Source organism: Camelina sativa, chromosome 6 (assembly GCF_000633955.1).
Source record: "Camelina sativa cultivar DH55 chromosome 6, Cs, whole genome shotgun sequence".
NCBI classification, from domain to species: domain Eukaryota; kingdom Viridiplantae; phylum Streptophyta; class Magnoliopsida; order Brassicales; family Brassicaceae; genus Camelina; species Camelina sativa.
In genome coordinates, this window is record NC_025690.1 from 21430476 (window position 1) to 21451864 (window position 21389).

Below are 21389 nucleotides of genomic sequence, written 5' to 3' on the forward strand. Positions count from 1 at the left end.
AAAAAAAAAAAAAAAAAAAAAAAAAAAAAAAAAAAAAAACCACATACCAGCTTATAGAACACTATCAAGCTTAAATGTACATATTTTACTTTATTGCTTCTTTTAATGTTGCAATATTTGAAGATTCAAAATGGCGAGGATTTACCGGAAGTTGACACTCTGCGGTGGTGAAGGAGGGCAGGAATGGAACGACGATGTATACGAGGGTGTAAGAAAATTGTAGATATATAGGGCAAGATCTCAACCGTATATCACTTACGTCAAATTTGAGTACGTACGTGAAGGTAGACGGCGAAGTAGTAACACGTGGGTATGTGGCAACACATCAACACCCTGAAGAGGAAGATGTTGGGTTGTTGGGTTCCATAGAAAGGAAGATGCCACTATTGATGCTATTGGAGCATATTTTGCACCTGTTCCCACTCCGACTCCCTTTACTCCAACCAAGAAGTAGGCGGCAACGAAGGATTATATGGGATGACCAATCTTGTTGTCTACGACGGCGTAAGGAAGATAGGACAAGGTAACAATGGTATATCCTTTGTCAAGTTTGAGTACTGTAACTCTGTAAGGGCAAAGACATTGTACCCGGAGATGACCATGGGAAGAAGAAGACATTACTTGGAGCTGAAGAGGTCACTTTTATAAACAACAAGATTTTTTTTTTGTTTTAATACAATATTCTCTAAACTATATATTTCACTTACCCTTTGTTAGTTTTGAATCTTTGCAGTCTGTGCTTGAAGATGGTGAATACCTCATGACCGTAAGTGGGTACAATATTTACGATAAGTTATCCGTTCGGATTCTGGTGAGAAGTTCTCGCTCGGAGAAGAAGGCCACAGCATCGGAGTCACTATCGTGCCCATCACCACCACCGAGTGAAAACCTTTCTCTATCATAATATTAAACCAGTCAAAAGCAAAATTAACTATAATTGTAACATAAATATAGGAGAAAGAGTGTCTTTCAATGGCCTTTGTCTGTTCCCACTAACCTTTTATCATCTTTTGTTCTTGCAAAATACTACTACTATTTTTTTCTGAAAGCGATTATTATTTTAAAGCTGAACTTTTTTGAAAAGAAGAGCATAAAGAGAAATTTTATCAAATCTTTTTGCCATGCAAATATCACTTACTCCTTTGACGCTACATGAAGGTGGAAAAAAAAAACCCATCACATTGATTTCCATATCCTCACACTCATTCTTAAAAAGTCTCCAAGTAAAGTTTGGACGACATCAATCTTCGTCTACAATACCAAGTACTAACCAACTTTTTGAATATGTAATGTAAAGAATCAGAAAATAGATCGATCGTTTTTCTCTTTTTTTTTATATTCGTCTAAACCTGTTAATTTTTTAGAATAAGGAGATTAACGTTTTGCCCAAAAAAGGAAAAAAAAAAAGAAAGGAGATTAACGTTAAATAATAAACAAACTAATTGAGATATGGTATAATAGCGAATTTCCTACAAGCAAATACTATAGTAGAATGATTCACATAACAGTTGTAGGTTTGGGGAATTAGTATATCATTTGGTTTAGTATCCCCTTTACAATAAAACAAAACAGGAAAAGAAAGCTTTATAGTTTATACGTAGAGGCAAAATATTAAAGAAGAAGTGAGAATTAATGAAAAAGTGCTCTCATTGATTGAGGTGGAGGATAGTATTCCCTTTATTATATAGTGTTCTCGTTATGTCTCGCCACTATTTCTGGCCTAAGTCAACCGTAAAATCTGAACTCTTTTACTTTGACGCTTTCAACATTTAGACATGTAAATTAGGGCAAAAGCCCGCCGGCTAATGCTTAAATATCTATATGTCCAAAAAATCGGGTTTTTCAGATTCAATTGGTTCAGATTATAGAGTTTTTATGGCTTAATTTGATTGGGGTCGGGATGACCCAAATAATCCTTAAACAAATATAATTATATTTTTTTAATAGTTTTGTTTGATTGCACTATTTGATTAATGATTTATCGTAAATAAGTTTCAAACTCTTTTTTTTGTAGAAAGTTTAAAATTCTAATCTTAATTTTCATATTTACATAATAATCTTATTAATACTTTTAAAATATTTATCTGTGATATTTTATATGAATTTATTTTTTTTGGTTAAAGTATGAAAATTATTTTAGTTAAATATTTTTTATTTTAGATTAAATTGGTTTTAGTGAATGTAGATGATTTATTTAAACTTTGATTGATTTGTTTTATATTGCACTTTTAAACATTAATTTTTAAAACATGTTATAAATTTTAAAAAATTTGATCCGTAAGATAAGTCCGAAAAAACCCGAAAAATTCTGTGACCCTATCCGGGCCCGGCCAGACTTTAAAACATAGGCTCAGAAATATTTCGAACTGGGCCGGATCAGACTCAAATATATGCGGACTTTGCGGGTTTGAGGCCGAGCCAACCCGATTGACACCCACACCCCTATCCACGTTACACAATATTGATTTCTGCCTTTTCCTGATTATTTTTAAAAAGGATAATTAACAATTAACGTATAATAGTAATGTAAACTCCTATATACGATCGACCAAGAAAGAAGAAATTAAAAGGTGAGAGAGATTAGGGTAGAAGAAGTGTGCACACAAAAAAAAAAACCAATGATCGACCTAGTTCCTGATCTAGTGGAAGAAATCCTTGTTCGGCTGCCCTTCAAATCCATACTTAAATTCAAAACTGTATCGAAGCAATGGAGATCAATACTGGAGTCGAGGAGTTTCGCGGAGAGCAGGCCTACGTTTATGAATAAAGTTCAAAAGAAGCCGCAAATACTGGCGGCGGCCGTAAACCACTGTACGTTTACAATGCTAGGGGACGAAGAAGGGGTCGAGTTGGTATATTTACACTGCCATGTCGCCACACGACCTTCGTTGGCATGTGACGGTCTTGTTTGCATCCCTGAACCAGGTTGGATCAACGTTTTCAACCCTTCCACCGGAGAATTCATCAGATTCCCTTCCGGCCCTGATCCCGTAAAAACCCAACGCTATAATAACCTATTTATGAATGGTAAGCATCTATGTTGATAACAAGAATAAATCCATACAGAACTTTTTTTGATAAATATATATTCATTGATGGGTTTGAAATATTGTAAACCTCTGCAGATAACTATTATGATAATTTCTTTATCAAAAAAAAAAAAAAAAACTATTATGATAACAGTGATATATTCCCTGGACACTGGAGGATGGGATTCGGTAGAGACAAAGTTAACGGAAGCTATAAAGTAGTGAGGATGTTCTTTGAGCCAAACCACTACGGTGAGATTCTTGATTTAAACATTGGGGAATGGCGGAAACTGCCGAGGCCGCCTCCTCACCATGTGGGAGAGACATCGAACTCAGCGTGTGTGAATGGCTCCATCTACTGGTTATGTGAAGCTGCTTATCACGAGTATCGGATTCTAGCTTTGGATCTTCACACACAAGAGTTCCGTGATGTCCCAACACCGCCTTTATTACGTCAAACAGTGATGCAAACAGAGAGGCTAGCAAATCTTGAAGACCGTCTAGTCTTATCCATATTCAAACCTCAACGCGTGGTAGAGATATGGTGCATGGATACACAAGAAGAAACATGGATCATCACTTACTCCTTTGACTTTTATCGTGTCTCAGTCTACCGAAATCCCTGGAATTCCTCGCATATGTGGTTCATGCCTATGGCTGTTTCTAAGGGAGGGAATCTTTTCCTCCATGAACATAGAAAACAGTTGGTTAAATACTATCCAAAGACAGGCTGTCACATCTCTACAAACATTTGTGTTATATCTCCTTTCGTTGAAAATTTGCTCCCACTCCAACGTCCCGCTTCTGCTCCAGAAATCAGGACATATCTGTACCGAAAACAGGTGCAGGAATCACGGATTTCCAAACGTTTTAGACATATCGAATGGTGGATCCCAAATATATTGATTACAATCACTGTTGCAGCTACTATATTGCATCGTATCGTTCATTATTGATATACCTATTTATTATGATACTTTTTTCAATTTTTTTTCTTTTAACATTAATAAGTGCATGCATTTATAATATTTTTTTCTGCTTTATAGATTGTAGTATATATGGAACTTTTGGTATTTTGGATTTTTTTTTTCGATTCTTCTAAATCGAAATTTAATTTATGATTTTAATATGATTATAAATTTATAATTCACAATCTTATTTTACAAATATATACACTATACTTTTATAACAAGTTATTTTATCAGATTTTTTTTTTTAATAACACCAATCATAAAATTGTCTTTTTAAAACTATGATTTCGGGCTGCCAACAATGCAAGTATACAAACCTAGCTAGTATACATGTATATATAAGAATCGGGCACATACTCGTATGCATCATCATGTATAAATGGCGTTCGTAGTGAAACAAATTTAAGATTCAATTAAAGAAAATAAAAAGCACTAATTAAACCACCAGCTTCCCGATTCAGTAGTGAGAACAAAATAATTGTTCCGCTATCTCCTATGTTACCATCAGCATCAAGTTCCTTAATCTCATCGTTCCGCCAATCCTCAGCGAGATACGACCAGGAGTAGCGATCGACGTCGATCTTTGCAAATCCTACAATCTTGAGGACATGTGATAAATTTTTCAACCTTCTTATTTGAACCGTTAGTTTTTTTTTTCTTTTTCAAAATGAATGTAAAATTTATTCAACAAAAAAATCATGTTACATGTGAACGAATGAACCATACGTTTACGTGTGATGTAAGTTTCTTCATCGACAAAGAGAAGACAGTTGGAACAAAGGATTATATATACATTTTTGGAGAGGATCATGACTATGGATATATCAATGTCGGTGCATTTCAATGCAAGCCTTTTATTAGAGCAGCTATGTTCCAAGGTTAGTTCAAATTCAATTTAGGGGCAAGGGACACACATTGGTACCAATTTCGTGAGTTCCACAGTCCAAAGGCTAAAGTAAGGAGATTACTTGGTTAAAAATAGAACGTAAGTTCTTGCAACTCAGTTCTCTTTATAATTAGAATTTTTTTAAACTGATCTTATTTTTTGTTCTTATAGCGAATTTTAAATTATAGAAAGTATAACAAAGATGCTCAATATATCTCGATTAGAAAAAACAACAACACTTGAAATTTTCTACAATGTATAAAACAGTATTGTCTATTGTGTGTTCTCTCCTTCTCCCTTCTGTACAAATAACACTATAATGATGAAGATACTCTTCTTTTGATCAAATCTTTAACACTATAATGTTTCTTCTCTAACCATTTGCGCAAAAACTTTGCTCATTGAGATCCCTGCAATATCTCCCACTCCATTTACACTGAACTGCACAGTTGAGCCCACAACGCTCGCCTCTGGCTTATCATCCACCACCATTGCCGCTTTCTCATCTTTTGCTTGGACCTGAAGCATGAACTCTAGGTTCCACAACAAATCTCCCATTGTTGGCCTCTCAATCCCGTTTTGTGCCAAACACTTCTCTGTTAAATCACAGTACTTTTTCACCTCTTCAAGCTTCACTTTCCCATCAAGAAAAGGGTCTATGATCTCTTCCATTTTCCCTTTCTTCACCAACTTCATCGCCCACTCTATCAAGTTCACTTTCTCTCTTGGAAGTGATGGATCAATGACTGGTCTCCCGCATAGTACTTCAAGCATCACCACACCAAAAGAGTAAACATCAGATTTCTCAGTCAATTGTTGTCTGGTTAAGTACTCTGGATCTAGATAACCAAAGCTTCCTTTGACCGCGGTACTCACATATGTCTGATGATCAAGATCAGGACCTGTCTTAGACAATCCAAAATCCGCAACTTTGGCCATGAAATTCTCATCCAAGAGAATATTAGCTGATTTCACATCACGGTGTATGATTGCTCTTGTCGAACCTGTATGGAGATAATGAAGTCCTCTAGCTGCACCAACACATATCTCAAGCCTCTGCCTCCAACTCAATCTAGGGTTATCATTTGAGTCATAGAGATGATCTTTAAGCGTTCCCTTCTCCATATATTCATAGACAATGATCATTTCACTACTCTCATCGCAATACCCGATTAAAGAAACCAAATGCCTATGTCTGAACTGAGTAAGCATTTCAACTTCTGTCTTAAACTCAGCTAATCCTTGTCTAGACTGAGGAGCTGCACGTTTCACAGCTATCTCAGTCTTGTCCTTCAAGACTCCTTTGTAAACTTTACCAAACCCACCAACCCCAACCACTAAGCTTTCATTGAAATCATCAGTTGCTTCCTTGATTAGAGCCAAAGGGTATCTATAACCGATCTTTGCACTCGAAAAGATCAAGCTCTCACCTATTTCATTCTGCTTAACCTGCTCATCTCCTCTAGAATGAACAGTCTGCATTTCTCTATTTCTTCTTCTTCTTCTCCTGATGCACCACCAAGATATAACCACACCAATCAATAAAGCAACACAGAGAGCTGCAGCTAATCCAGCTATCAATCCGATACTCGGATTCGAACTCTTGTTACGCAAAGAACCATCAGGGGAAACAGCATCAAAAGCATCAAGACTCCGCTTATCATTGCTTAGCTTCATAATCTCAAATCCGTTAATAAAAGAAACAGGGTACAAAGAAACATCCATAACTCCACCAATAGATAGATTCATGACTCCTTCTCGACTTCTAGCTTTCCGCATCACTGCATCAACGAAATAAGGAGCTCCAAAAGTGCCATTTGCAACCTCTGTCATATCAATGGAGCCAGCTTTGTCTGAATTCACGAAAATGTCAAAACGTATCTGACGCTCGAATCCAAAAGGATCCACTATTATGTTACAAAAGTGAAACCTGACAAAGTAATCGAAACCAGGCTCGATGTTGAACGTCCAAGTAAGATTGGCGTTAGTATTCGGATCAAGATCAGAGTTCAACCTCGTGGCGGTTCCATAGACGTAAACTGGTGCAATGTCCTCTGTTATCCCACCAGCAGCACTGAAGTTAACTGCTTTCAGGTTCTTCACAGGGGTACCGTAGTGAGCTTTATACGCAGAATCCGAATCCCATTGCCTCCAAAGCTTGTCTTGATCACGAGTCACAGTCAGATTCCCCATGTTTACACGAGAAACAGTCTCCATCGCATGAGTCCCGAGCTTGAGATTCTTCTTGCTCTGTGAACCGATAAGTCTTGCTTCTTCAGGAAGCAAAACCTCTGGAAGTCTGAAAACTTCTAAAGCATTGATGAAAGCTACAGAACCTGTCTGAGGACGAAACTCAATGACTAGATGATCCGAAGAGATGTTTAAACTGTATTCTTTAACAAGAGAAGTCGTCGAGGGTTTGTAATCTCTGAGAAGAGTGAAGTTTTGAGACGAAACAGAGAATCTAGCTGTGGTTAGATCTTGAGAAGAGGTGACAAAGGGTAAGAAGTAGAGACGAATCAAGAACCAACCGTGTTGTTCGATCGGGAATCGGTAGGTTGATGATGATTCAGCGGAGAATACTCTCGCGGTCTGAAACAGAGTCGTCGTCGATTCATCCCTTGAATGCGAATCCGTGGTTCCGACTACAGAGGTCCCTCGACTAGAATCGAAGATTCCTTGACCACGACTGTCGTCCGATACAAAGGTTCGATTGTTGACTGTTACATTCGTCGGAGATCCACAGTTGATGAAGAAAGTATCAGTAGAAACAGAGGAGATGTGTGAAGAACAGAGAACAAATATTAAAAAACCTAACTTTAGCCCTAAGAAGGGCTTTAGGTTTATCATAGCCAAAAGAAAGAACAGAGCGAAATCACCAAGAAATATGGAGAAAAGGTATCTCACGAAGTCGAAATATTCAGGAAAGAAACAGAGTCTATTTCGGAGAAGATTAAGCTGGAGAAATAAAAGTGAGAGAGAGATGTTTCTCAAAAAATAAAAAGATCCGTGAACAGAAGAGAGAAACATTCACATCACCAAATCAATAACTACGCGTTTACACTTAACCAAATTGACCAAAAAACGAATTATCGAGAAAATTAAAAAGTCTTTGAATTTATTGTGATTTTTAGGGTTTAAATCCAAAAAAGAAGACGAGAAGAAGAGGCAAGTTGATCAACAAATCTGTTGACAAATACACAAAAGTTGTTTGATTAACCAATCTGAAGAAGAAAAAAAATACTAATCATCAACAAGGCCACGAGAAAGAGTTATTATTTTACTAAATTTATGTAAATTTCGTTTTCAACGTTTTTGTTCATTGAGCTGGAAATTCATCAATTAAAAAAAAAAAATTCAACAAGGCCAAAAAAAAATACAAAGAGGATAGAAGAAGAGCATATAATAATGAGTGATTGGAGACACATAATAAAATAGATAAACAACTGGAATATTTTGTATTTTCCCACCGGCTACAAACGTGCCGTTAGATTTGTATTGTTCAAGATAGCCACAGAATCATTGTCTTCTTTTCCGAGTCTTTTATTTTATTTTTATAGCACAGAAAATTTGAATTATTTTTTTTATAAAACTAGCTGTAAAGAAAATATTGCTTTGTAATGCAAATAAAAAAAAATACTACTTCAATTTTATCAGGTCTTGGAAAGAATTCAAAATTTTAATTATTAAATTATATAAAATGTATAATATCTTAGACGAGAATGCAATAAGAGTTAATATGTGAATTTAAAAGAGGTTTATCAATGTTTTAGACCCCTATACAAATCTATAATATAATAACCACCATTGTATTTGTGTTTTTGTAAATAAAAAGAAAAGTAAAATCATATTTGAGTTCGGATCAAATTGTACAATTTCTTGCTCGCTTTTTTTTTTAATCTTTGATTTGCTGAATGATATTTTATAACTAGATTATAACCCACAGTACACCGCAAAATATGTTTTTTTTTGTTAATGTACTATTTTAATATTAATTTTGCTAATATACTCTTTTGTTAATTTTAGTGATTTAATATATAAATCGTGATATACCACAATAATTTTTCTTTACTACAATCCTAATTAAATCAGTTTGATTCGACATATTTTATATTTGTGTTGTTAAAACATTAAAATGAGAATTTAACCCGTATTGAAATATCATATTAGTGATAATTTATTTTTTAGTATTATTAATTCAATCATGTAATGTCATATAACCCGTCATGTAATATAACTCGTTTGTGTAATTTTGAAATTTAATATGTTTAAAATATTTATAATTTTAAACTTTTATTAAGATTAGATTTATTAGTTATAAATTATAAACTTCTTAAAATTTTATAATTTACTATATATAGTCACTTTACTATATATGTATGTTGAACACACACTTTTTCTATTAATTGAGTAATATATGTTTGTTTAAAAAAATTCAAATCACAATATATGCAGGAAAAATATACCTTTTTTATTAATTGTATGTATTATATGATGATTTATTACATTTAAAATTTAAAATAAAAAAGAGATGATAGGAGAATAGTTTTTTTTTTCATTTGGAATAAATTTTCTAAATATCTTTATTAATTATAGAACATTATATATATGGATATTTAAAATATTTTAATTGTATTTGGTTATAAAGATAGTAGAGAAAGTTAACTAAACTCGTTTGGATATGAATATAAGCATTAAATGTAAAAACTTTCCAAAAAACATTTTTGAGCAAAAACTGCTCTAAAAATTATTCTAGTATAGATTTAAGCATAACAGAGCCATTTTTTATCAGTCTTAACCGCCGACAACACATATATTTTCTATTTGAAATTCCATATCCGAACAAGATCAGATTTAATAATATACATTAGTAGCACTACATACCAAAACTCATTTGATCACTTAAATAATTACATGTCTGATTGGATTTGTTTAGTAATATCATTGAGATATATTATAATTGGGAGAACATTTAGACTATTTCTAGCTACAGGTGTTGAGTGTATAAAACTTTAAACAATACACTTACGTTTTGTAAAAAAAAAACATTGGTCAGGCTTATAATGAAATGTATCGTATTAGAATGTATTAATACAAGATATATGCATCTATAATTTATTCATCAATTAAAATGTAAATACAACAAATTTGCAACGCAAGTCTGATAGGTCTAACAAAGAAAAATTAATTGTAACAAAATTCATCAAACAAATTACAAAACATGTCAGGACACTGATCAAGGGACGGGGTTTAATTTGTCGCAAAAGATATACGTCCAAACACATAGTATACGTAGCCAAGAGATACAATACAAGATATACGCATAAAGAAGATACAATACGTACAAAAGAGTTCACAATAAAACGGTAACAGCATGCACATTGATCCATCGAGATGAAGCCATGTGCTTTGATTTTCTCCACACATATATGTAAATGATCAAACATACTTTTTTTTTTGTGTGTTTTAGAATTTTGTTATCCGATCCTTATAGTTTTTAGAATTTGTAACCCAAGCACGATTAGTTAAAACAATTACAAAGATAAGAGTTTTAACTTTTAATGTTGACAGATCCAATTTCAAGGTGAATTTGTTTAATTTGGGAAGCATGCAACCATCTATGCTTTATGCTTGTATCAATCCAGCATAAATACTTTAAGAGGTCCGTTTTAGACCAAATAGAAATTATAGGCTAAATACTCATAGAGCCCTTATCTTTACTTTCCTTTGTTAATCTTGAATTATCTTGTATGAACTCACCTCTTTTGAGGTTTTAGTTTCAATGGAAGTTCTTTGTCCAAAAAAAAAAAAGGCTAACTTCTTGGTTTACGTAAACACAGTTTAACGAAAAATCAAATGGGCCTAAAAAAGTATCGAAAACAGTTTAATGTGGACGTAAAGAAACTTGGACGATCTTCCATAGTAAAGTGGTCGGTCCTTTACAATTTTAATGAACAATCACTATATCGTTCAGAAAATAAAGCAAAATTGGTTGGTGTAATACATATATTAAGTTATTTTGTCAGTGGCGTTTTACATCGTATAGTAGCAGTTCGAGTACTTAATGATTATTATTTGATAGGATAGTCTTGTTTGCAGGTCGGATCAGATTTCAAACATAGCCGTAAAGAAAATAAACAAACCATGCAATGAAAGAGCTAAGTAAGTAAGGCCACTCATATCTCGTCGGTACATCTCAAGAAACTAATCCCATGATTTTCGGCCAGGAAAATTGTGTGCAGTTTCATCAATTCTATGATTCCATTAGTTTGAGATCCAAATACATAAGTTAAATGGGATCTTTAGCTGGTTATTAAATAATTTACATTCATATATCTTTTGGAGTGGTAAAAACATTGTCAAATTGTATGCTGCAATGCTAAATTTCATATGCATAGTTGTAATTTAAGGACCGGGAGAATGAGTTTAAAGATGATAAACATGGAGATGGAGAAATCCGACAAAGATAAAGAGAATAAAATCCGCAGGAAGGTCACAATAATCCAAAAAAGGTTAAAACCGGAAACACAATTTAAAGTAAAAAAACAAAAAGCTCGGATGCGTTAGGTAGCTCCGCCACCTCCGATCAAGAACCCAGTTCCGGGAACAACGCTCTGACGGAGAAGTAACGAAGCTGTAACACAAACAAGCGACCAAATACCAAACTAAAGTAAACAAGAAACTAACAACATTCTTTGATTCATCTGCGGATAGAGTTTTGATAATGGGAGTTCACTTCGCACCCTTCTTGACTGCAGCCTTGGTAACCTTGGCTCCAGTTGGGTCCTTCTTGTCGACACTCTTGATGACACCGACTGCAACAGTCTGCCTCATGTCCCTCACAGCGAAACGTCCCAAAGGTGGGTACTCGGAGAAAGTCTCAACCACCATAGGCTTGGTAGGAGTCATCTTCACCATACCGGCATCACCATTCTTCAAAAACTTGGGCTCCTTCTCAATCTCCTTACCAGAACGCCTGTCAATCTTGGTCAAGATCTCAGAGAACTTGACTGCAATGTGAGAGGTGTGGCAATCGAGGACTGGGGCGTAACCGTTTCCAATCTGACCAGGGTGGTTCATGATGATAACCTGGGAGGTGAAGTTGGCAGCTCCCTTGGCAGGGTCATCCTTGGAGTTGGAGGCGACATACCCTCTCTTAAGATCCTTCACAGCAACATTCTTAACATTGAACCCAACATTGTCACCGGGAAGCGCCTCAAGAAGAGACTCGTGGTGCATCTCAACAGACTTGACCTCAGTGGTCAACCCTGTGGGGGCAAAGGTCACAACCATACCGGGCTTGATCAAACCAGTCTCAACACGTCCCACTGGCACCGTTCCAATACCACCAATCTTGTAGACATCCTGAAGTGGGAGACGAAGGGGCTTGTCTGATGGCCTCTTGGGCTCGTTGATCTGGTCAAGAGCCTCAAGGAGAGTTGGTCCCTTGTACCAGTCAAGGTTGGTGGACCTCTCAATCATGTTGTCACCCTCGAATCCAGAGATGGGCACAAACGGGATTTTGTCAGGGTTGTACCCAACCTTCTTCAGGTAGGAAGACACCTCCTTGATGATTTCATCGTACCTAGCCTTGGAGTACTTGGGGGTTGTGGCATCCATCTACAAACAAAATGGAAGAGATATAATAACAGTTAGTGAGACAGAAGACAACCAGAGAAACAAGCAATAATCACACTAAGAGATATTAAAAGAAGATTATGATTACCTTGTTACAACAGCAGATCATCTGCTTGACACCAAGGGTGAAAGCAAGGAGAGCGTGCTCACGGGTCTGACCATCCTTGGAGATACCAGCCTCAAAACCTCCAGTGGTGGAGTCAATGATAAGGACAGCACAATCAGCCTGGGAGGTACCAGTAATCATGTTCTTGATGAAATCACGATGGCCAGGAGCATCAATGACTGTGCAGTAGTACTTGGTGGTCTCAAACTTCCACAGGGCAATGTCAATGGTGATACCACGCTCTCTCTCGGCCTTAAGTTTGTCCAAGACCCATGCGTACTTGAAGGACCTCTTGTTCATCTCAGCAGCCTCCTTCTCGAACCTCTCAATGACACGCTTGTCAATACCACCCAACTTGTAGATCAAGTGACCAGTAGTGGTGGATTTACCAGAATCGACGTGGCCAATGACCACAATGTTGATGTGAAACTTCTCTTTACCCATGGCTGCTCGTCAAAAAAAAAAATAATCTGCAGAAAGATCAATCATATTATTAATGAGTCAAATCAACACTGACAGTAGACATATATATAATCAATATGAAATTAATGTGTCTCAAAACAAAACAAAACAATCACAGTAAGTAAGAAGCTGCTATCGGAGTCGAACCGATCTCTACCACACAAAAAAATAAAGATGTGGTGCTCTGACCGCTGAGCTAAGCGAGCTTAAATTCATACAAGTAATAATCAGCAATTCCAAGGAACTCCACAGAAACAAATCCGAGAGAGTTCCCACAACTTTGATTATCAACAAGGAACAATACATTTGTTCAGCCAATCACAAGATAAAAACGATATTCAAATACTACATCCTAACAACAACATAATCGATAGTTCACTCAGATCCAATTCGAATTATAATAAAAAAAATCTCAGAACCAGATCAATCCGATGATCGAGAAATCGATAAACTATATATCAAAGACGAGATACTCAAAAAAAACAATCTACAAACAAACAAAAAAGCATCGAATCGAATCATAAAAGAGATACAGGCAAAGAAGAAGAATCAAACTGAGAGAAGAGGGTAACAACATGGAAAAGACAAGGATCGAAAACGTCTCAGCAAAGGTAAGCAAAAAAAGAGAAAGAAACAGATCGTTCGAAGACGCTTACCTCAAAGATGTCGCAAGGATATGGAGTGTGCAGCGGCTAGGGTTGAATAAGAATGATCTCAGGAATCCATTGAGAAACTTAGGGTTTAACATAAATAATAAATTTTTAATCATTATTTAATATTACGATTATGCCCCTCATCCGCCGACTAATTCTCTTGGGCCTTGGGTCGGTTGTGTTTCATATAAAAAATGTGACAAAACTTCATAGACTAGAGAAGTTAATTTGAATTCGAGATTATGTTCACTTAATAATCTTAATAAACCAAACGGCATCCTTGGTGTATGTTCAAAACATTCGTTAGCACACCATTTAATTGAGGTTATTCAAGCTACTGATCAGCTGCAGTGTACGCTATATATATATATATATATATCTAGAAAGTGCATTGATTTTATAGCAAACTCAATTCATCATGGCATTAGTGTATTACTAGTTGGATTAGATCACCGTATATAACATTGTCGTCCTCTTTGTTATCTCAATGTATGCAGTAAGGCAGATACTGAATAGACACTTACACCATATAGAAGAGTGAACAATTAAAAAATCTATATTATTAATTAACCTCAAAATCTCATGACAATGGTAACTGTTTATTTATAACAACCATAAGTGTCCCATTCCATGAGCAACCTCAAGTGATAGCAACCTTCCATGTTAAAAGTTTGATTTCAGAAAAAACTCCAGAGGACCTGAGATTGAGACCGGAGGATCTATCATCAAGCGACTCGCCTTTCCTTCTACGTAAAGCTGAGGTAATGTGTTGGCCTCTTTTGCAGTAACGCCTTCCGCGGTCCACAACGTAACATGTGGCCATTCGTTCTTAGAGACTATGGTCTCCTCCCCGTCCACAGATCCGACATGGGCAGTTAGAGCAGCCATCTTGTCGTTGTAGATGACCTCGGTGAGCTCTACGGGTACCTCTGTTCAAGTGCTGGCTACAGCTGCTACCCCGTGGCTTTTCTTGTGGGAAAGCGTCACGTGAGACCGTTCAAGCTTTTCCTGTATACTCTTTTTCTTTCCCTCTAGAAAAGATCCGACTGTTGGGTGTGCTGTGGCCAACTGATAAGAAAAAAAACATCTATTAACAACAAATCCCATACATAACATTGACTTCTCTGATGCTAAAGATAAAAAGGAAAAAAAAATGATGTGGGCTCACTCCGTTACAAATCGGGGCAGGAACAAAAGTCATATTTAAGTTTGTGAACTTACAGCTTTTAGTTTTGAATATGAACATCCTTTTTCTTAAGAATTTGATTGTGAACTTTGAGTAGTAGGCAAGTTAACGGCAGCGGAAATAATAGACCCATGTTTTGTTTTCTCTGAACTTGGTGGTTTATATTCACCCTTTGCGATTCTTTTGAGCTCTTCCCGCACTTGATGAGCTGCAGACTCAAATGGAATCTGAATGTTGCAAACCAGAAAACAAAAGACATTGTTATCTTTTATCATGTGCTGAAGAAATATCGACACAGGGAAAATACTAGATAACATGGATTTGTAGCTAGCTTTTCATGAACCCTCAATGACAAAAAGTATCTTTTACCTGAATAGAATTGAGATATTCCGAATTTGCAACTAAAGTATCTCGTAGTTGTTTCTCCCATTGGGTTCACTCTGCTGCGTATGTTCCTCTCGTCGACTCGAGTCTACATCAAGAAAAAACAGAAGGAAAAGAGTTCAAAAGGACCCAAACAAAAGTTAGAGCTGAAGAGATAGAAGTAGAGAACATGATGTCTTCCTCGTTAGTTTTTGCTAAATTGTTATTAATGCCTTCCATTTGTTACGGTTTGACATTATTCAACTTTTCAAGTCATGTAAATTGGTAGTGTTGGCTACCCACCTCCCATGTCTTCGACTGTGGAGATTGAACAACTCTATGCCTCCTCAAGAACTGATTTAACAGGATCAGGTAAAGGACTCCTGTATATGCGCAAAGAGAAGTCAACTAAATTAAGTGGTTTACAAATTAATTAAATACGAAGTTGCAATTTGTAGCTGTGCCAAGTTCGAGTTTGTAGGTCACAATTGATGTTACCATATACCTGTCTGATTTCAACAGTGGCATATTCACGAGGGAGCCAAAGCGCTCAATCAATTCACTCTCAAATTCCTTACGGTTCTGGAAGTTAAAGACCGTTCAGTTAAATGTGAGATCAAGTCATAGATATACTTGAAGAAAAGTTGTGGTGTATGTGATGATACCTTTCCCTCATAAAGGTAATAAAACATCAACAGCACATAGCCTGCATTTGAAGATGCCTTGTCGAGCTTTCCCTAACAATATTCATTGCATATGAATGAAACGACGGTTTTGTTAATTTGAATAGGGTTGTGATGAAAGTTGGATGATGCAGTTGAAGATAAACTGTGTATAAGATGCAACTGCATACCGGATGGTTAACTCGTTGAAGTACACGGAATATGAAAAAAGCCAACGCATCAAGTGAATATGGATTTGTATCGGTTCCTGTGCAGTCAAAAGAGGGCCAAAAGTATATATCAAGCAAAAGACCACAACGAATACAGAGGATGAGACAAGGCAATAATTGCGGAAACAAAGCAGAACAATATATTTGTGTGTTTTAACCGAAGTATATAAACTTCTAACTGCACTCTTCTGCAAGAAAATTGACTATCAAGCTTAGAAATTAAAGAAACGAACAAAACGGGAACAAATTCAGTAAAAGATAAATGATCTTTCAACCTTTTACACTCAAAGCGTTTGCAGGGTCATCCAATCAATTAAAGGTCAAATATTATAATTTGAAGTTAATATGACCACATTAAACAGCACACAAGAAGATTGGTAAATGAAATACAACAAAGAATGGATCATAATTACACACCTTCAGAATCAGCAACGATTGGAACTGCAGAAGCCCTAGTTCTCCGACACATGTCTTCAATCTATAGGGAAATTACAAGAATAATATTGGAATGGGACTTGTTAAGAAACACAAGATGTGGAAATACATCAGGTCAGCCACTAACTAGGCTTCAACAATACAAGCTATGCACACAGATATATATATATGTATTAAAGGCAGGTTACAAGTAGTCGAAAAAAGATATGTCTTCAGCAAACCAACCGAGGCAGCAAAGCAATTGATTACGAATGTAACAATAGTTGCAAAGATTCTGATAAAAATCTACTCCTATAAAGCCATTCTTAAAGGATCCATGGGTCGATATTAGTAATGAGTATCAGGCTTATAGCACTACCTGAGAATCTTATAAGCCTGATACTAATCGATGTGAGGTTGTAACAGATTCTCAGCGTATAATTAAATTACCTGTCTCCAGACATCTTCATTTGGGGCATTTTTGTCAGCTAACATAATTGATTGTGGTTTTTTACGACGTTCATCAGCAACCTTTGGCCAATATTTTCCTGCCCAGTATGTAATATATTGCATGAGATGGCACTCTAAAATTGAGAGACCAGAGCAATTTTGACCCAAAAAAAAACCTACACTTGAAAATACCTTTGACAAGATCACCCATCAGGGTGTGCACTGGCCGATCATCTTCAAAGCCTCCTGGGGAGTTCAATAACTCCTTGCAAAGTGCAGATTTAGCACATCCAGGAATCCCTGAGAACATATTTAAATTATTAATATCACAAGGAAACAGATTAACAGAAATGTTATATCAAGTGACATATCCAGAAAGATATACCACCATTCTCTTTCTAACATTATGTTGCTCTCACTTCTGGTCAGAAGGAAAAAAATTTGAGCTTTGACTAATATTATCTGAAGTAGCCAAACAATAATCTATAATCTATTGAAAGCTAATAAAGACTACTACTACTAATAGGTTCAATATAAAACATTGCCACAAAGATGAAGTAAAACCAACAACCAGAATACATGAGATGATATATAGACAATGCAAATGGAGTACCTGGAAAGAATACAATTAACCCCTCATCCTTGTGGACAGCTTCCTTCAAAGCTGTGCTCAGGAGTAGCTGGTGTCACTCCTTCACAAGATCGCCTTCTTCATCTAGATCACCGTCAACAATGGCTAAGAAGTCCTCAGTTCTCACTAGGTTCCCAGCAGCCCCTATCAAAATCTGGTTCTTTGGGCTCTGTTTCGCGTACTGCTCCAGGAATGGCTCAGCTTCACTTAAGTATGTTGATAAAGATAGCTTATCATTCCCACACCTTTTTCTTATGTAAGCAGCCCTGTACATTTTGAAGAGAAGAAGAGATGCTAATCCAGATTCAAAAAGCTGAAAAAATTATTAGACAAACGGCAGCATCTAGGCAGTAGGTTACACATTTGCTCAGGAATAAGTTTTAACAAAACTATAAAAGCTTAGGCTACATGTGTAGAGTAGTGTGATTCTGGTACCATTCATCAAGCATCTTGCAAAGTTCTTTCTGCTTTCCATCTGACGTACCCCAGATTTTCATTTGCCTGGATGCAGAAACAACAATAATATTACCCAAGAAAAAAAAAAAATTAAAGCTTGATCACGTCAGCTCCTAAATAATCAAAAAACATACGGAGCATGGCACAACTATTCTCCCCATTTTGTTTTACAATGCAATGCAAGTTAATCAGAATCCGGATTACCAAAAATATCACTATAACATTTGACACATCACTCTATATGTATATATTCATACGTAGAAAGCAGCTCACCTAAGGTAGTAGTTTTTGTAAGCTGCTGGCCCCTCCCTCTTTAAATAGAATTGATAGGCCATTACGGATCAAAAAGGTTCTCAACTGTAAGAAAATTGAAGACATGGCCAACATCAGGAATTCAGGATAATCATGCAATAAAAGAGGTAGGAAATTGCAACAAAATCACAAATCTCTCTAGCCAGAAGAGACCTCCAGAGAAAAGAAAAATATACCTTGTATGGGAGAAACTTCATATTTGATCATTAAGTTAGCATCATCATCAGCAAAATCATCCTTAGCACATCTGCAAGATGCAAATCAACATTTCCTTTTAATTGAACATCTTTAGCAGACTTATCTGACTTTCACAATTAAGAAACATAACGAAAAAAAACAAGAAACAAAAAAAACCTTACCATAATCATCCAGTGGGCGTTGACCATGATCTCCAAGAACAGCTGTAACCAGTTCCATAGATATGCACATGTGAATTTCCTGGGAGAAAATGACATATTCTGGCAGCAATTGGGAATATGGGTTTGTTTAAAGCTCTGTCCATGGAAATACCTCAAGAAAATCATTGAACTCTGTCTCTTTCTCTAGAGCTTTAGTTCCCCAAGCCTCCCTGAACATCCGTGAAAGGACAAAAAAACACCTACTGCAGTATAACTGCAAATGAAATATTGGGTTAGCATATGAGAAACCGGTTCGGTCGTCAGCTCACCATAAAAGAACCACATAACAACATCAGAAAATGAAAACGAGTAGTAAAATGCAATTTTGCTTCATCAAGAATGTTTTCAAAATATATATATGTAATGTGGTGTGGAATCTTTATCCATAAACGCAACATGAATAGGGAATACCATCAGCAGGCAACAAAACTCCAGAAAGAGAAAACATAAGATATTTTGTTGGACATGACTAACTATGAAACTAAAATGAAGAAGTAATCTATCTTCTTCAAAGTGAAAAGTGTAAACCAAATCTAAAGCTTGAGTTTGAGTTGTATTGATTTGGGGTTTTGTCTAAGATTCTTTGTGAAGACAGAGCTCATCAATAATCAAGGAAGGAATAACTGAAGCTAAGAGATTAAATGAGCTTACATATTTTACCAAAGATGTTCTTTGCATATGCTCCCCCTTTGTGACCGGCGTACATAAAGAGAGAGCCTGAATGCTTCTGGGATACCTGTAAATTAAAGGTGCATTACAACTGGTTTTAAACTTGAGAGTGTCAATACAGATATTCAAATATAGCTAGGGTGTTGTTGTTGATACCTTCAGAGTTGCCAATCCTTTAGATACCATCTCAATCATTCTTGCTGTTATCTGCAAAAAAATCAAGATAAGAGCGTAAATAAAGCAAAAAAAGTGCTACAAACAACAAGCAGTCAATGAAAGGGGGAGGGCACTTACCTCTTGGTCAGTCTTTTCGTTCTCAAATTTTGGATAGAAAGTGGCTCTGATCTGAGCATGACAATAAGTCGATTTGTCCACTGCCGACCAGCAAAAATTGCTTAGATTTTGAACAGTTTTTTTGCTTGCCTGTAGTTTGACTCGGTAAGACTGAAACATTAGTGTTGCTTTCCGCAAGACTCAACCCACCAAATTGATTGTTTACTGCCTTCTGCAACAACAACGGATACAGAACTATCACACTGGATTCATATGGAGGAGCATCCATCTTCGGTTTCACTTGCCACTACTTCTGCTCAGCGTGACCTCTCCTCTTTTTCTGGCCAACCAAAAACAAAAATTTCTGATTTCTCCACAAACTCCTAAATATGCATCCACAACAATAGCAATGCGCAAACACAGATCAAAAGATACAGAATTGTCAAAATACGAATCACTTTATACCTGCAAACGTAAGTGGTAGGGATGGACACTCCCACCCAACGGCCGCGCCCAAAGTGACATCGTCGTCGTCGTCTCTGTCTAAGCGAGAACCAATTTTACTCACAAATCGGTAAATCCAACAAACGTCACGAAAACCGGTCTGACCGGGTTGATCGTCTTTGGTTTAGTTTAATTTCCGGTTTATTGATTTTATCACATCGCCCTTTAACAAAAACGTAATTAATTAGTGTGGCACGGTATAATTTCCTTTTTGCCAACTTCTTTGTTAGCAAAAAAAACAGATGGGACCTATGCACGTAGAAACTTGGCAATCGTCCATGGAATTTTGAATTTGGGTTTTGACTTTTAGTTACTATAGTACACTTGGTATCTACAATTATAATTACTAGCAATCGAGATAATATACTCCTTCCGAGTTTATTTACTTGTCATTCCAAAAAATTTCACCCAATTTAAGAAACTATATAAATTAACAAGTTTAACCTTACAAATAATTTATTATTTTATTTATTGTATTAGTTTAATAGAGTTATATTTGGAACTTTATTGTAAAAGTTACATTGGTAAATGAGAATGACAAGTAATCTAAAACAAAAAAAATCTTTCTAGAATGACAAGTAATAAAAACCAGAGGGAGTATCATTTTGTCATAAATATGTACTATTTTACATAACTCAAAATTTAATACATCTATATATACATTTAGCCAATAAATCATGGAATTGTAACCTATTTACAAGCATGTCATTAGCATTAATTATTAATTTATTTTCATTTAATTTATTAATATTAAATTTTAATTTTTGGAAACAAGATTTCTCATCCTAATAAAATTTCCAAAACAATAGGAACCACTCCCTTTAACATTAATATTAAGTTTATATTAAATTTAATTAATATTAAGTTTTCAATTTTACAAAACAACTAGGATTTAACCCGTGGTACACCACGGGACAATTATTTAATTTTATTTATAATCATGTTTGATTTTAACAGTATTTAATATAGTAATAAACTTATATTTTTTGAATTTTTAGTATTTTTTATATATAAGCGGTGATACAACTATTCTTAGAGTATTATAATTTTATCGGGATAAAACACTAAAATTATGAAATATAACTGTTTGTATAAT

General features: G+C 35.7%; 3 protein-coding genes and 1 pseudogene across 3 annotated transcripts; 1 reads left to right on the forward strand and 3 right to left on the reverse strand.

Moving 5' to 3' along the window:
* LOC104699322 (F-box/LRR-repeat protein At2g43260-like) lies at positions 2619 to 3985 on the forward strand. The gene is made up of 2 exons (XM_010414642.1): positions 2619 to 3020; positions 3182 to 3985. Exons 1-2 carry the CDS (start codon positions 2619 to 2621, stop codon positions 3983 to 3985), a joined length of 1206 nt encoding a protein of 401 aa, XP_010412944.1.
* LOC104792754 (probable receptor-like protein kinase At2g39360) lies at positions 5081 to 8120 on the reverse strand. The gene has a single exon (XM_010518976.1). It carries the CDS (start codon positions 7914 to 7916, stop codon positions 5244 to 5246), a length of 2673 nt encoding a protein of 890 aa, XP_010517278.1. The 5' UTR covers positions 7917 to 8120; the 3' UTR covers positions 5081 to 5243.
* On the reverse strand, positions 11343 to 13826 carry LOC104792755 (elongation factor 1-alpha 1). Its single transcript, XM_010518977.2, has 3 exons — positions 13749 to 13826; positions 12613 to 13100; positions 11343 to 12506 (listed from the first exon to the last, which is right to left on the reverse strand). The coding sequence occupies exons 2-3, from the start codon at positions 13072 to 13074 to the stop codon at positions 11619 to 11621; spliced, it is 1350 nt and encodes a 449-aa protein (XP_010517279.1). The 5' UTR covers positions 13075 to 13100; positions 13749 to 13826; the 3' UTR covers positions 11343 to 11618.
* LOC104792757 lies at positions 14284 to 19049 on the reverse strand (annotated as a pseudogene).

Coding starts and splice junctions, on each gene's coding strand:
- LOC104699322 (XM_010414642.1), top strand. CDS start 2,619: ATGATCGACCTAGTTCCTGATCTAGTGGAAGAAATCCTTGTTCGGCTG. Junction 3,021..3,181: donor AACGCTATAATAACCTATTT/ATGAATGGTAAG, acceptor TATTATGATAAC/AGTGATATATTCCCTGGACA.
- LOC104792754 (XM_010518976.1), bottom strand. CDS start 7,916: ATGTTTCTCTCTTCTGTTCACGGATCTTTTTATTTTTTGAGAAACATC.
- LOC104792755 (XM_010518977.2), bottom strand. CDS start 13,074: ATGGGTAAAGAGAAGTTTCACATCAACATTGTGGTCATTGGCCACGTC. Junction 12,507..12,612: donor TGATCTGCTGTTGTAACAAG/GTAATCATAATC, acceptor TTTTGTTTGTAG/ATGGATGCCACAACCCCCAA.